Here is a 16634-nt window from a genome sequence, read left to right on the forward strand (position 1 = left end):
CACTCTGTAAACGAGCAGAGACCAACAGTGGCCCGCACCATGAGGAGGTGGTATATAGAGGAGGTGAGTAGAAGATGTTTAATATTTTCATAGTTCCCACAGCTATATAAAGCTTTTAAAAAAAAAAAAAATCCCAGACAACGTCTTTAAATAAAAACTAAACACAGAATTGGTTGCTAACTTTATTCTCTCTTCTTCTTGTCTTCTGATAGCGTTTCATCAAGAGTATAACCCCAGAAACGGGAACAGAAATACCACTGGGAGGTATTCACATGAATGCGGTGTAACCTGGAAACAAAACATTGTCCTCTCCTGTTTGCAGACGCACCCCATTCTGTGCCTAAGGGAAACTTTTTAAACCTCGGACTGTCTATGGTTCAACTCTCCACACTGCAGTGGATCATGCAAAAGAGGCTGACCGGGCACAGGTTACGTCCATACAGTTATAACCCCAACAAGTACAGGGTGCAGAGTATTAAATGTCTATGATTGAATGACAGTATGCATGCGTCTTATAATGTCGAGAACATGTTCTTATTTTGATAGTGGGCACCATATTCTCTGACATGAGAGCAAACAAATCATTGTATCTTAACCATTTTTAGTAGCTGATACACTAGCGCTCGATGTAGGATCGGAGGCAGGGGCACAGTATTACAATCAAAGATACACAAAAGTCATCAACCATAAAGTTAGATAAAGCTAGTAAAAATAATACAGAAAAACGAATGAAAGACGGATATTTACATATAATAGGTTTGTGTGGAACACCCATGCTGCTCCAGGATTCAGTAATGTATCAAACTCACAAGTCCAGAGATAATCATATGCAGGCGCTGGTATCTGCAGGTTCTTGGATCTGTATAGGGAGAGTGGTAAAACTGAAAACCAGTAAAGGTTTCCTCTGAAGTGCCATAAAATCGTACCACTAAAGAGTGTTGGACTGGAGATATATACCCTACCAAATTCACTTTGTCTTCTGCTGTATGGGGCCCACCGGATGATCCTCCGATTCCCTGGTGGGCCAGTCCGACACTGCCAGTAAAATATGTAGAAATAATAAACATGCTAACAGTCTCAATTTTGCAGGGACAGTCCCGGGTGTCACATTTGAAATAAGCAGGTTTTACACAAAGGACACCTAAAAAATTTGCCATAATTTAGCTGGTTTGGGGGTATACCGTGAGGAGAGGGCTTCCATTTTTGCAGATGTTAATGTTGGCAAGTATGAGATATCTGTTCTGGTTTGGAACTACTACCAGGATGAATTCTAAACATTGTATTTTTACGTTTTATCTTCTACAGCTTTGAGGTTGATGGCTTTCTGTATTATAATATATGTCTGCATGTTGAGGTATTTTATGTATCCCTATCATAATCTGTTCCTGACCCTCCTACTGCTCAATCTGCGGGGTAAAAGAGGCAAGAACATATTTTGTATATCCCTAAATATGCTGGTAAGACCATCCAAACCACTTATAAGAAGACATCATAGTGCACTTAGCACCATCACAAAGCACTTACCTGTGAACTCTGGTTTTACATTTACATGGAACCCTCCACATTCCGTACCAATCTCAGTCGCACAATACACATAATACTCTCATAAGTGGAATAATAAGGGAGCATTTGTTATGGAAGGTACAGATAGATTCTGCAGAAATTTTACAATGTAATTCAAGGCTTACGGGAAACGTAGGGAGCTAGAGTAGTGCTACAGTAGTGGAAGTACCCTACAACTCATAGCTAGTATGGAACTTTGATCTGCCTCATAGTAGAAAAAGTATTATATAATAATTTAAAGTATATTTAATATATCATAACAGTTTATATATTTTTGTATTATACTGAGGAAGATGTCATACTGCACAGCATTGTGTCAGCAGAACATTGCATATGACGTGTATTTACGACACTTATTACAATCTGTGGACATTTTATTTTCATATAAATTATTTTTTTTCTGCATAGGATTACCATAAAAATGTGTAAAATAAAAATAATAGACAGACACATTATTAAGATTTGTTGGAACATTCCGCGTCGCCGATCACACGTCACATTATATCTTTCCCATTGAAGAAAAGCATCCTAGATGTGGTCAGCTGTGTACAATACTATATGTATGTAAAAGGTGTGATGACGTCTTCCCCTTATGTAAAGTGTTCCTGGAAATGTCCTTCAATACAAATGGAAGATATTAATAATGTGCTGCTTTGTGGATTTCCTTGTAGCTGTGCTGTTATGCTATATCTCAATTCTACAATGTTCTGTGCAAGTAATAAGACTCTCCAGAATCTTGAGACATAGACCAGGGTTTGTTACTCACATAATACTCATTCGATTCATAGTAAATAATGAATTCTGTCCTTGCCCTAACTCCTGTTAAGATGCATATCATCTTCTTTGGAACTGTGCACATCTAGTGACCACTAAAAGTACAATATTGCCTCTAATGAATCTATTTTTTGCTCCTATCTGCAGCTACAACAATCCTATCTGTCCTTAAAGGGGTGGCCACTATTTTACACAAGTTGTCCATGTGCCTTTGTTGGCTTAAAGGACATCTACCACCAGGATCAAGGATTGTAAACCAAGTACACTTACATGTGGGACCCCTCTGATCCGCTCTTTATTTAGATTCCTATATCCTGGTTTTTACAAAAAACTCTTTCAACTCTTTTAATATTATGCAAATGATCCTGAGGGGCCCCAGGTACTATAGATGTTAATGGATGATGGATCCCCTCAGGCTCATTTGCATAATTTTAAAGCCTTTTTTTCTTACAAACAAAGGCATAAGAAGCTTAGAGAATAGCAGATCCTGCCCAGGGAGCACACACCAGCATGTCAGAGTGTTTGGTTTACATTACTTAAACCTGGTGGTAGATGTTCTTTAACAATAATCCCCGAATGTTCAGGGATTCAGCTTTCCTGCTACTTACATTTGTGCTGTCTGTAGGCTCTCCCGATTCTTTGTTTACATATGTGAGCACTGATTAATAGGAGCTGCAACAGCAGAGTTATGGCTCATCCTGCTCCCCTCCCCTCTTCTGGTGTCTGTCACTGAGGATGGACATTCAAAAGAGAGACACAGTGGGAGATGCCACGAGACTGGGCTGGAGGAGTGAAGAGAGATGAAGCTGTGTATATACGTAGATGGTAGCATGCTGAGTATCTCCGCATCCGCATTGTACTGGCATACAGTTACCACTGTACATGGTATTGCATGTGTAGGGACTGTGTGCCTATGATTTTAGGATAACTCTCCAATGTAACCACAGAGGACAGATATAATGGACCGACCAAAGAGCAGAGGACAGGACTCTGAGCATCATAGTGATATATGATACAAGGAGTCCTTCCTTCCCCTGGAAAAAAAAAGAGCAATGCCAAACTGTAATCCTGATTACAGCAGGGAAGAAGGGACTCCTTGTATCATATATCACTATGATGTACCAGTCCAATCAGGTCCAGTCCCTGGCACTGGGGCCAGTCTGTGAAATTTTTTCATACACCGTGGTAATGTTGCTTCATTCAGTGAGCAGTGACAAACGTCTATGACAGAAGCGATAGTTGCGATAGCAAATTGTAACGAAAAAAAAATTATGGTTGGTTTTAGGGAAAGTGAAGGGTTATAGAGACAATACTGTGCATTCTGGAGAGCAAGGGTTCTGAAGTGTCTGGTACGGTCCCAGTCACCAGGACTCCTCATGAATACAGTAGTGGGGATAGCAGTGGCCAGAGCCCCCCCCCCCCCTCCTTCCCTGTCCTAGCTGTATTATAGACACATACTTGATGTATATTACACATCCCAGTGTGAATTAATGGCAGCTTATATGACTGGCAGCTATCTACTGCAATCTCATCATGAATAAGGCAGGCGAGACCAGGGACCCGCAGCCTGAGGAATCCCAGGATGTTTTCTCCTCCATATGACAAGTCCAAATTATCTGCCATAGTTAGGGCCCCCTGTTACAGGTGTCACATAATAGTTACCCAAAAATTTTTATACCTCGATAAATATTTTGCGATTGATATGTTCCTGTATGTACATTGTAAAAGTTATGATACATGTAGCTCATGCAATAAGGTATTTGTTATTTTTATGCATACTGTAGCTAGAGACTGCAGTGAAAGCCCTTTGTGAAATACGCAAAAAAATAAAAACATGATAATGACTGTTATCAGAAAAAAGGCAGACCTTTCATGAGAAAAAATTGAGTTCTGCAGAAACCCACACTTATCCTTAAAGGACATCTACCACCAGGATGAGGGATTGTAAACCAAGCACACTGACATACCGGTGTGTACCCCCTCTGGTGGGATCAACTTTTCTTTTACCTTCTTATGCCCTGGTTTTTATAAAAAAAAATGATGCATATGAACATGAGGGGCTCCAGGCTCCATTAACACCTATGGAGCCAAGAGCCCCTCATGCTCATTTGCATAATTTTGAAAGCCTTTTTTTCTTAAAATCACGGGCATAGGAAGCTTAAAGAAGATCAGATCCTGCCAGAGGGGACACGCGACAGTATGTCAGTGTGCTTGGTGTACAATCCTTGAACCTGGTAGTAGATGTCCTTAAATGTTGCTAACTTTTTATTATATTTTGCTCTTATAGGATAAAAGAAAATATATCTATATATAATGCACCATATTTTTCGATTTAAATTTGTTTCTTATCATCCTTCTTCCTAACCTGCTTTATAATCTCTGCTGAATTCTGTGTTGCTAGCAAGATGGACCTCACATGGAGAAGGGAGGAGGTGTAGTGAGTCACAGCAGCTAGGTCTTCTCCTAAAAAACTAAAAGGGTGCAGAATAGTAAAGAGTATCATCCTCCTTGTTAATCTACTAATCATTTCTGCATTCTGTGTTGCTAGCAAGATGGACATCACCTCAAAAAGTGTTAAATTACATACAGTATATTGAGAAAGGAGGGGGAGTGAGTCACAGCAGCTAGGTCTACTCCTAAAAGCTAAAAGAGGACCGCAAAGTAAGAAATACAGGACGCAGTTAAAACGACATATTTGCTTTAAGTAGTAGAACACTATTAGAATCATGTCAGCCATTTACCTTGTAGATGTTGAAGTTATATTGACTTTTTTCATATGTAAAATGTCTACAAGTAGCTACGAGGTAGGTCAGCAAGTCAACTGGTCACACTATGGTGGTGCATCATGCTCTATGGGTGTGATACATGCTTTCTTCAATCTTGCACATGCATCTTCTTCTCACTTTAGGAGGCGGACGCATGCGCACAAGAGCTCCTGAAACCATCAGTAGGGAGGATGCACAACATTTTTGATGATCAGGAGCCAAGATTTATTAGCCATTTAACCAAAAACGATTGCTAAATTATTCAGGTTAAAGCTCAAATGAAACCTTTTTCATGATTTGTTTCCTTAGATGTCGTGCCCTTTAAAGGAAACCTACCACTTGTAGTGGCAGGTTTCCGATGGCAATACCGAGCACCAGCTCAGGGTGAGCTGGTGCCGGAGTTTATTTTAGTCAGTGTTTTAAACCGCGGTATCGCGGTTTAAAACACTTTTTAAACGTTGTAGCCGGCGCAGGCAGGTACGCGCTCGGCGCTTACCGTGCGCGCGGCTACATAGGAAGTGAATGAGAGCCGCGTGCACGGTAAGTGCCGAGCGCGTACCTGCCTGCGCCGGCTACAACGTTTAAAAAGTGTTTTAAACCGCGATACCGCGGTTTAAAACACTAACTAAAATAAGCTCCGGCACCAGCTCACCCTGAGCTGGTGCCCGGTATTTCCATCGGAAACCTGCCACTACAAGTGGTAGGTTTCCTTTAACACTTTTGGTAACGCCAAACAATCCAAATGATCATAATAATCAATATCATACAACTGCTGCGATATCTCCAATCTAATGATGTGCATCACATTATATTATCTAAATTGTTGTTGCAATTTCTTTTTTTTTATTGCTTTATTATTTTAACATTCATTTATTCACTGTCTGTAGCACGAACAGAGAAAAATGAAAGTAAAACAGCAAAATCCCCCTACATTTTATTTTACACTGAATTTCTTTCAAACATAGAGATATAAATCCATTGACACAAAGGTAATAAGTAAAACCAAAAATATTTTTTTAATGACTTTTTGCAAAGTTGCCTAATGTATTTGTTTTCTGCAATGATGCAGATCTAAATGGAGGTGCCCTTTAACCAAAGAGACAGTCAAGGTTCAGTATGAATTGTACGATATTACTTTGCATAAGGCATGACCATAAAAAAGGCTCATCCTTAAATTTCCGGGAGATTACTTGGTTGTCTAAATGTATAATAAGAAAACATGCTTTTTTTTGGATCTTATATTCCAATTGCATTTTTCACTTTTACAAGTAGCTCCGGCAGACACCCCAATGACAAGCGGCAGCTGTGAGATAACCACAAGAAGTATCTGTACATTACATGACATTTGTATGGTTTGTGTTACACTTGTTGCTGTGATTTATATCAGTAAGTAGATATAAATAGTGTAATATGAGGATTACAGTACAAGCCAATCACAAGCCTCGGGGATTTTTATTGGTGTTACAATTGACCACTTAAAAGGACATCAGGATTAAAGACTGTATGCAAATGAGCCTGAGGGGCTCCAGGCTCCATTAACAACTATGGAGCCTAGATCCCCACTGGCTCATTTGCATACAATCCTTCATTCTGGTGGTAGATGTACTTTAATAGCGCTTATATGCCAGGTCCTGACTAATGAAGAATCACACCATAGCCCGAATTCACCCATCTCTACCACCAGGTGCACTACCTTTATGTCCATTTGGCGTGGAGATGGCATAAGGTAGTACAATTCCTGGCTTTAGGGGCTTATACACCAGAAAACTAAAGGGAAGCAGTCAGGAGGCGATTTGGACGACTAAATTACCCAGGTATTTATGGACTGGTGGTTCAGTGTTGTGTAGCATCCTATATCATGTCTAATGAAAAATCAAAAATATCCCTTATACTTACCTTGGTCCACAGCTACCAGAGCCTGTGCAGTGCTCCATTGAGTGCTATGAAGGCTTCATTGAAGCAACGCACAGTAGCCAGGAGAACCAGAGATGGGTCCAATGTGCCTCTTCAGACTCATCTCTAGGCAAGTAAAAGCCAAAGACCATGACGATTTAAGGTGATTTGGGAAACTAATCTACTGGACAAAAAGTAACGAAGTGGGAAATAAAGAAGATTAGAGAGTGGATTGAAAAGAAAAATGGGGGGTGTACTTTCCTTTCATAGCAGCCCCAGCACAGCGCCAAGGCTAGTCATTCTTATGCCAGGGTCACAGCTGAGGCTTGTGGTTGGCTGCAGATGTTATCTGGCACAACCTGGACATCTCTACCGACTAGTAACCGAAAGGAAGGAGAAGCTCATGCTGGAAACAGCCCTGAGAAAGGGAAGTAAGAGTTCTCCTTACAGAGCCGCCATGTAGGCATGTCTTTTCTATTAGCCATGCACACTCCACTAACAGATTATGGGAAAATATGCAAAGTTTTCCAGGATGGGATAAGAAAAACCACGCCTCTTTTAGCTACCATGTAAGGCCGCTCCCTTGACACGAAACAGCCCTGAGAAAGGGAGTAACCCAGACAAACAGTCTGTTTTTCACATCCAATTTGTTTCAGTATGCCATCCAATTTTCTTGGATCCTCATGAACCATAGTTTATAATTGTTCCGTGAAAAACGGTTCTAACTAGGACTTGCTCTACATGGGGGATGATCTATTAAAAAGTTTTGTATTTAGCACCCTTCAAAAAACAGTTGGCACGTGGCTGATATTCACCGTTCTGTGTATCTGCCTTTAGTCTATGTAAAGTATTACGGGTAGAGATGATCGCACCCAACGGTTGGGTCCGGCCGCACAACCCGGAAATATTGCTGGATTGGCTGTTCGGCTGATGCCCCTAGCCACTATGATTGGCCAGCTAGTCTCTAGGGGCATCAATTTGCCAGATTTTCTGTTCAGCCGCCAATCCAGCAATATGTCGGGGTCGAGCCCTGAGCCCAATCGTCTCTAAATAAGGGGAAATTGCATGAATTAAATAGACATAGTAGGTTACTAGGAGGTCCGTAATTTCCGCTATATATAGTTACTACAACAGATTTGGTTTTCTCATCATTATTATGAGTTGGGTATTGGTTGATAATTGATATGATCTGCAATATCTACAATTGTCACATCACATCATACTAAATAAGACATACAGTAAGGGCAACATATAATATTTGAAAAGAAATGACCTACGTAGGAATTGATTATTGACTTTGAGCACTTGATCCATCATATTTCATTCCATAGATACTCGATGCTATCCATTTCAGAGAATATAAGCTTTTTCCAAGACTGTTATTCGGTGTGTAATCAGATTGCTGATTCTTTTTAATAGCACAATGGCAGTGTAATACTAGGAGCTGGTTCTGTGTGAATAGTGTGCACCCAAAGCCATCCTGTGGTATCACAGAGAGGTACCAGCTATTGGTATATACATAATTATATTTATATATTTGTGATGATCAGGAATAGTTAAGCCTTTAGTAGAGCATGTAATTGGAGTTCTATTTGTATATACCTATATATTCTATTCATTCACCTGTACATTACGTCTCTGTATTAAATTATGCAGCCATTCCACTTATGAATGTTCCAAGACGGATTGTAAATCATCAGTATGTGCCTTGTATTGTAACTGTTACTGTAAGAAAATTACTGCCATAATAAATATATCAACATACAAGCACTTGGTCTTATGGATTATTTCACATCTTGATAGGGGCTGTCTTACTATAATATAATATGACATGATATTACTCATATACGGTAACTCTGTTTAGATAGTAGAATAGGGTCTCTTTTCTTCTAAAATCAACTTTTTCTTAAAGGATGAACTTAGTCTTTTTCCAGCCTTATATACTATGAACTTTTAAAATTATGCTAATGAGCCAGGAGTGCAACCCTTATGAAACTTCCTGTGCAGAAACTTCCTCTCCTGCCAGGGAATTACTGCAGGCAGAGGGAGCAGGGGTAGGGTGAGAACAGTGTAACCCCCTGTGAAGCTACAAATTGGAGGGGCTCTGGTAACAATGCCATACCACTCCTAGTTCATTAGCATAATGTTAAAAGTTGATATTAGTAGGCGCCCATGGATAATAAATATAAGTAGATTTCCACAGTCACGGTGCCTGGATCTAAGAGTAAGTGTCCCTGGTTTATCATGATGGATTTTGATGGTAGATTTCCTACCAAACAGCAATCCAAGTTGTTAAGAGTGGGTATAATAGAGAAGGCACCAACCCTATTTAGAGAGGGATGAGTCAGCTTTACATATATAGTGCACAATATTAAAAGAGTAAAGAGAAAACATTTTTTTATTTTTAAAGGATTTCACGGCGAAGATCGGGATTTTATGTGACCAGCCATTGAATTCAATGGGAGATATATTACAGCAATTTTGCCGTTAAAAAAGTGCCAACATCCAAAAAGATAACTATCAGTTGCCAGACCAAAATCATCCACAAAGTTGTTTTTTTTCTTATAACTTGGTTTTGTTAGATTAAAGTTAATGGAACTTTAAATACGGATCCATCTCTAACTACACAAAAGAGACTTTGACAAAAGAAGGATAACACCACCGGATCCAGGTCACTGGACAGACTCACTACAGTTAACCCACTGCATAGCTCTGCTCCCATTGAAAGAAATGGTCGTACAGAGGGCACAGCTTACAGGTGGACACACAGAACAGGTGAGCACTGAGGAATCCTAACAGCTCATAAATATCAATAAACAGCCAGTAGACCAGACCCCCTATAAAAGGAACACAGTATAGAGAACACTAATAAAATGATACAATCTTGTACAAACATTCACAAACTGTTCCGTTTATAATATTGCGGAGCATAACTAACCTATGGGGAGTTGTGGTTAGAGATATCTTGAAAATAATGATCAAAGTTTCCTTCTCAAAAGAGATGTCCTGTAAGTCTATTATACCGAGAATAAAATTCTGTCCTAGGAAATCTGCTCTGAATACGGGGCTACAGTTTGGAGGCTCTGACACTGCTGTATACAGAGAACTGAGCACAGCATGAACAAGAGCGTGTTTTCCACCCATGTATGACTTTGTAGAATACAACATAGAGCAAAACCCTTTTAGTCAGGCACAGGGTAATCTAAGTGTAAGGAAAGGAAAAAAAATAAAAAATGGTGAAATAAGATGAAAATGTCAAAACATGTGATACATCTATTAAAGGGGTTTTCTCACGAAGGAAAGTTAGTCCCTATTCCATGAATAGGGCCCTAACTTGGAGATCAGTGGGGGTCTCAGTCCTGAGACCCCTGCAGATCGTGAAAATGAGGGGTCCGTCGCTCCGTCAGACTAATGAAGCAGATGGCCGCGCATGACCCTTCTGCTCCATTAATCTCTATGGAGCTAATGGAGATCAGTGAGCGCAGCGCTCGGCAATTTCCAGCCCCTCCATAGAGATTAATGGAGCAGAGCGGTCATGTGTGTCGTTTTGGCGATCTGCGGGGGTCTCAGCACTGAGACCCCCACTGATCACCAAGTTAGTTGTGGGAAAACCCTTTCCCCTTCACACTTCAGTCACACTTGCCTATAAAACATGGAAATGTTTGAACTGAATTCTGATTTCATTCCCAAATGAAAAAAGGTTTTCATTGTGTAACTCCCTCTCTTAGCTGGTTGTACTGCTGCTCCTGGCTGTGTCAACGCTTTCTCACAACCTTTTAGTTTACAATTTGCAGGGTGGAAAAATTGTAGATGGAAAGACATCCAAGTCTTTAGGGAGTGCAGATCTCACATACTGCTGTCAGTCTGTAGAGGAAAGGGGCGACCTCAGCAAGGTGCGCAAAGAGAAGAGCACATACTGCACTACTGTCTATGAAAGGAAGGGAAAACTAAATCTCTTATAACAGGAAGAAGAAATACCGTATATAAAAAAGGGAGGCAAATATAACCCATAAGCCGTAATGGTATCCAGGCTTTGTGTGGGGTTATTTAATAGATAAAGCGCAGAGGAATCCCACACTTCCAATCTTATTTCTATACTGAGACCAATTATACCAGTAATTAACATGGAGGGTGTTTATTACCTTTTCTTCCTGCACTGGGTATATACTCAAATAACTATAAATAATTTGTTTACTTACCGTATACACTGAAGTATAAGCCGACCGAAGTCGAGGTCCCTAATTTTACCACAAAAAACTGGAAAAACTAATTGACTTGAGTATAAGCCTAGGGTGTGAAATTTAATAAAATGTCCAGCAGAGCCCCCTCAATAATACAATGTCCAACAGAGATCCCCCATTAATGAAATGTCCAGCACAGCTCACTTAACCCCTTAGTGAAGTGGCCTGAAAAGGCTCTAGTGATCGGGGCATTTTAGAATTTTTTTTTTTTATTTGCACGCTACCATAAAATTTTTTACGCTGTTTTTTTTCGGGACACATATCGCTTGTTAAAACACAATAAAAATTCGTATTTTTAGTTCTATTTGGAGTTGAAATTGGAAAAAGTCTTTATAGTACATTTTTTTTATATTCAAATTAACTCAAAACCGACATAATTAATGAATTCCCTATTTTGTTTCAGTCGTTTACATAAATAAACGGGCAACCGGCTGTTTTTTTTTGTAGTGCAACAGGTTTTTTTTTTTAATTGGGAAATGTGAATGTATGAATTTATGAAGTTTTCCCCTGTAACTGAGGGCGCCTTCCAACGTGGCGTTTTTATCGCGTCTTTAAAATGCATCCAAAAGGCAAGTGGGAGGGGGGTTTGCCTGAAACGCATGTGTTTCCAATGACCCCCTTTAGACCCGGCGGTCACATGACCAGGCTCCTTCAGCGCGATGCTGTGAAGTGAAGAGAGAAGCGATAATGAGCCGCATCTCTCTTCTCCCTAGGGTGTCCGGGTGTCTCTGACGTGTAAAGTTAGCAGGCCGTCCATAGGGCGTTAAAGATAATACACTCTGTACTTACCGTCGGTTTCCTCTTCTCCCCACGGTTCCAGCTTCTTCTTGTAGCTTCCCAGGAGTGCTGTCATTGGCATGCCTATGCGTTCTGGCCACGCACGTGCTATGACGTGTCCAGGTGACGACACCGCTACGTCATAATGAGCGTGCACACAGTACTCATACATTATGCCCTGCTGGGAACCTGCGAGAGGAAGGTTCAGCTGCGAGGAGAAAAGGATCTGCAGGGCGCGCTGGAGATAAGTACTGAGGTTTTAAAAAAAAATAAAAAATAAAATATACTTGAGTGTAAGCCGGGTGGGACTTTTTCCAGCACAAGAATTGCAATTAAAATCTCAGCTTATACTCAAGTAAATGTGGTAGTTTAGATTTGTCTATAATTGTGATTTAGATAACAGTAATGTTACACTTTATTCCTAGATTTCCCTGCATCTCCTGCAGATACAGGTTATTTTACATTCATTTGAAGCCAAAACCACATTGGGCCATTATAACGAATGTTTACTTAGAAAGTACAATTTACCATTTGTCCAAAGCAAAACAAAAAATCCAAGTAACACATAAATATATCAATCATTTTATCAATCCAAAAATGAGCATTTCTGACCAGAGAAATGCGATGGTGACATTAAAGTGACTTACAATGTCATCTGCAGGTAATTAAGGTCTTTAGTCCTCCTCTTTCTCTACATAGGATTTTACTGCAGTTCTGGCCATTTGTCTTGCAAGATATCTGTCTCTGGCTGATACAACAGTTTCTTCATTACTGCGTTTTGCAAATTTGTTTGTGGAGGAGTTATCCTTCTCTGATATTTCCTCTACCTTGCGCTTGGATTCAGAAATTGTTTCATTATCGGAAGCCGGATCCAACTGAGATGGTGAAGGACTGTCTTCTCTTTTCTCAGGGTTTTTGTTAATTTTCTCTTTGACTGAACTATCCTCCTTCTCGCTGTCAGTTTTGTCTCGATATTCTCTTTCTGGCCTGTTGGTACGATGGCTTTCTGCCCTGTCTCTGCTATCTGCTCGCTCTGACCTGTCTGTGCGGTCCCGGTCCGTGTCATCCTTGTCTGACCTTTCTGCGCGGTCCCTGCCTGACTTGTCTGCCCGTTCCCTATCTGTACGGTCCCTGTCCGACCTGTTGGCGCGATCCCCATCTGCATGTTCCCTGTCCAACCTGTCTGCGCGATCCCTATCTGTACGGTCCCTGTATGACCTGTCTGCGCGATTCCTATCTGTACGGTCCCTGTCCGACCTGTTACGATATTCTCTATCCAACCTGTCAGAGCGATCTCGGTCTTTACCAGTTCTGTCTTTTAAATTTCGCTCATCACTTGTTTCCTTATGTTTTTTCCTCTGCTTGTCTTGGTAACATTCATCATCGTCTCTGTGACGATATTCTTTTTCTCTTTTCCCACCCTTGTTATTGCGCTCTTGATCTCGCGCTCTCCTATAATCTTGCTCTTCCCTCCTGCTATGCTCCTTAGGTCTTATCCCTTCCTCATAATCTTCAGTTCCTTCTTTATCATAACCCTGTTGCCTGTGAGATTTGCTTCTCTCTTTTGTGTTTTTTTCATCAATCTTCTTATTTTTTGCCTTGTGTTTTTGGGATTCATCGTCCTCGCTCGAGGAGCTTGTGTGCCTATCACAGGTTTTTCGGGCCATTTTGTCACTATTCCTGGATCGATTTGAAGTATCCTTCTCATCTTCACTGGACTCGGTTCCCAAGTCACTATCGGCGTCAATGTTTTGCTCATGGTTTCCATTATTAGGTTCATCGGAATATCCTCTTGTTTTTTCCTGTTTCACCCTACATAGGGAAACCAAGAAGACAAGAAGAATATATACGTTATCGCAATGAGATGTATTCAAGAATATCAATTCTAGTTTACCATTAGGTAACTGACGTGTCCTAGACAAAGGATAGTAGTTTAACTAGAAATTTTTAACAAACATAGAAAAATCTACCCTAATGAGTCTGCTGTAATGTAGAATTGTAGGATTGAATTTTCCACAAATCTGAATAAATACCCCTATTCTTTCTGCTGGCACAAGCAGGCAATCCTAAAAAGTGCATATCAACAATGCCAAACGTAGAAATGAACATGCTACTCACTCGGTGCTTCTGAAGCTGCACTCGGGAGCTTTCTCCTCACCCACCGTCTGGTTTAGCAGATGTCTATAAAAGCCGCTCAGGTCTCTTTGCTTAGTCACATCCAGAGAAGCTAAATCAGGAGACAATAGGACAAGGTATTTAATGTAACATCTACAATCTTTCATTAGATGCAGTAGTAGATATACTAGAGATGTAATTTCCTTAACATGCCATTGCAGTACTAACAATTTACCTCATCTGACACAGCAACTGGATAAAGGAAAACTGGTGCCATTTTAGGGCCGTTACTTGTGGTTTATAATGTTTTTAGAATTGTCACATAACACATAACAGCCGGTCAGATACAGAAAATTACTTGAACCAATTATAGGAGCACTAAACAAAAAGGGAGAAAATATATAAGAAGTCTATATCAAGACTTCTTTTTGTGTCCAAAATTATTCAACCTTACTTATACAGGCAGTCCCCGGGTTACGTACAAGATAGGGTCCGGAGGTTTGTTCTTAAGTTGAATTTGTATGTAAGTCGAAACTGTATATTTTATAATTGTAGATCCAGACAAAAAAAAAATTGGCTCCAGTGACAATTGGAGTTTAAACATTTTTTGCTGTAATGGGACCAAGGATTATCAATAAAGCTTCATTACAGATATATTACAGCTGATCATTGCAGCCTGGGACTATAGTAACATCCAGAGAGCTTCACCAAAGGTCAGAGGGTCTGTCTGTAACTATGGGTTGTCTGTAAGTCGGGTGTCCTTAAGTAGGGGACCGCCTGTATCTGGCTGAAAGCTCCTGCTACTGCCAGTTGTCTATCAGTAGGAGACAAACATTGTCAAGCTGAACCCCCAGGCTGCGTTCACATGTGGCATTTACAATGCGTTCCTGGGTGACCACTGCGGCCCAATACTGGGATAAGCTAAGCACTGCTGGGGGTTCTAATGGTCACATGTTGTTGGGATGATGTCACCGTTGCCACCTAAATTTGCAAGCGACAGACGGTAAATAACTTTTTTTTTTTAAACCCTTTACTGCAAAAGGCCACATATTTGTCCATCCCAGACAAGCCCTTTAAATCCTCACCTTCTATGGCAGCTTCTCTCCTCTCCCGCTCTTCCTCTTCAGCTTTCTCCTGAAGCTTTTGTTTATAAGCAGATGTGACAAAAGCCTCTTTGTCCTTAAACTCATCCCCTTCCATTTCACGTTCTTTCTGGATCTTTTTCTCCATTCTTTTTTCCTGTTCCTTCTTTCTTTCCTCCACGGCTTTCAGGATGTTCTGGATATACTTAGGCTGAGTGAAACATACGAGGTTTAATTATGTCAAAGCTAAAGAAAATCAAAATCCTTCATGATAAACCAGGGACACTTACTAATAGGTCTAGGCACCGTGACTGTGGTAATCTTCCTATAACTGTTATCCATGGCCTCCTAAAATAAACTTTTAAAATGATGTTTATGAGCCAGAAGGGGAGTTACCAGAGCCCCTGCATGCTGCAGCTTCACAGGCCGTTACACTTTGTAAGGAGCACATCCACTTCCCCCTGCACTCTAAAACTTCCTCTGCTGCAGTGAGATTACATCTGGCAGAGTAGAGATGAGCAGTCCCGAAGTTTCGGTTCGGGTTCAGGCGGAATTGGGGGCGGGCAACCTGGACATATTGCTGGACTCACATCTGAAAAGCCAAATCTGCAAATTAATGCCCCTTAGCTACTAGCGATAGCTGAGATTGGCCAATCATAGCCATGGCTAAATTCTAGGGGTGTTAATATGCCAGATTGGCTGCCGAACGGTAATATGTCCAGGTCGCCTGGTACTCCCCCCTAAACCAAGTATTGAAGACTTTGGGTACACTAATCTCTACTAATGATGCAAGAGGGCTTTGGGGGACGTTAGCAGAGCCTCTTTGTACTGCAGTTTCCCTGACTATTACAGCATGACGACTTCTCCTGCACATTATAAAAGCTTGTGAAGCTACAACACAGAGGGGCTTTGGTAGACGGAAAGAGGCCATTGATAACCACAAAGAGCCTGGATCTATAATTAAGTGTCCTTGGTTTATCATGATATATTTTGATGGTAGATTTCCTTTAAGAAAATTCCAAAGCATGCACCAAACATTAAAAAAATTACATTGCAAACATTAAAGGGAACCTACCACCACAAATCTACCTATAAAGGTAGATTGGGTGGTAGGTGGATCAATGGGACTTGAGGATAGCCCTTTTAAGTAAGTAAGCACTTTTAGTAAGTTTTATGAGCCTTGTATGCAAATTTTTTTATGCAGCTACTGGGGCGTGGAGTAGCCGCATCTGAGGTTACATGGCGCGGCTACTCCACGCCCCTGTAGCCTCTTTTCTCCTCCTACTCACCATCTTCCGCGCGCAGCTGCTCGTAGCTGCACTCCCTCGTCCGACGAATCTGCCGTCTGAACATGCAGTCTCAGATGCGGCTACTCCACGGCCCAGTAGCCGCATAAAAAAATTTGCATACAAGGCTCATAAAAC

General features: G+C 40.8%; 2 protein-coding genes across 2 annotated transcripts in view; one reads left to right on the plus strand and one right to left on the minus strand.

The window, feature by feature from the left end:
- The window catches only part of SLC6A4 (solute carrier family 6 member 4), a 77224-nt gene extending 73054 nt beyond the window's left edge, over positions 1–4170 (plus strand). Inside the window, exon 14 of the mRNA XM_072138344.1 lies at positions 213–4170. Within this exon, the coding sequence (XP_071994445.1) occupies positions 213–287 (75 nt within the window). The 3' untranslated portion in view covers positions 288–4170. The remainder of the gene's footprint in view (positions 1–212) is intronic.
- Positions 4171–12410: 8240 nt separating this feature from the next.
- Positions 12411–16634, minus strand: part of NSRP1 (nuclear speckle splicing regulatory protein 1) — a 35231-nt gene continuing 31007 nt past the window's right edge. The window contains exons 5-7 of the mRNA XM_072138345.1: positions 15214–15421; positions 14132–14240; positions 12411–13825 (exon numbers count right to left, since the gene is read on the minus strand). Of these exons, the coding sequence (XP_071994446.1) occupies positions 12688–13825; positions 14132–14240; positions 15214–15421 (1455 nt within the window). The 3' untranslated portion in view covers positions 12411–12687. The remainder of the gene's footprint in view (positions 13826–14131; positions 14241–15213; positions 15422–16634) is intronic.

Source organism: Engystomops pustulosus, chromosome 2 (genome assembly GCF_040894005.1).
Source record: "Engystomops pustulosus chromosome 2, aEngPut4.maternal, whole genome shotgun sequence".
Classification (NCBI taxonomy): domain Eukaryota; kingdom Metazoa; phylum Chordata; class Amphibia; order Anura; family Leptodactylidae; genus Engystomops; species Engystomops pustulosus.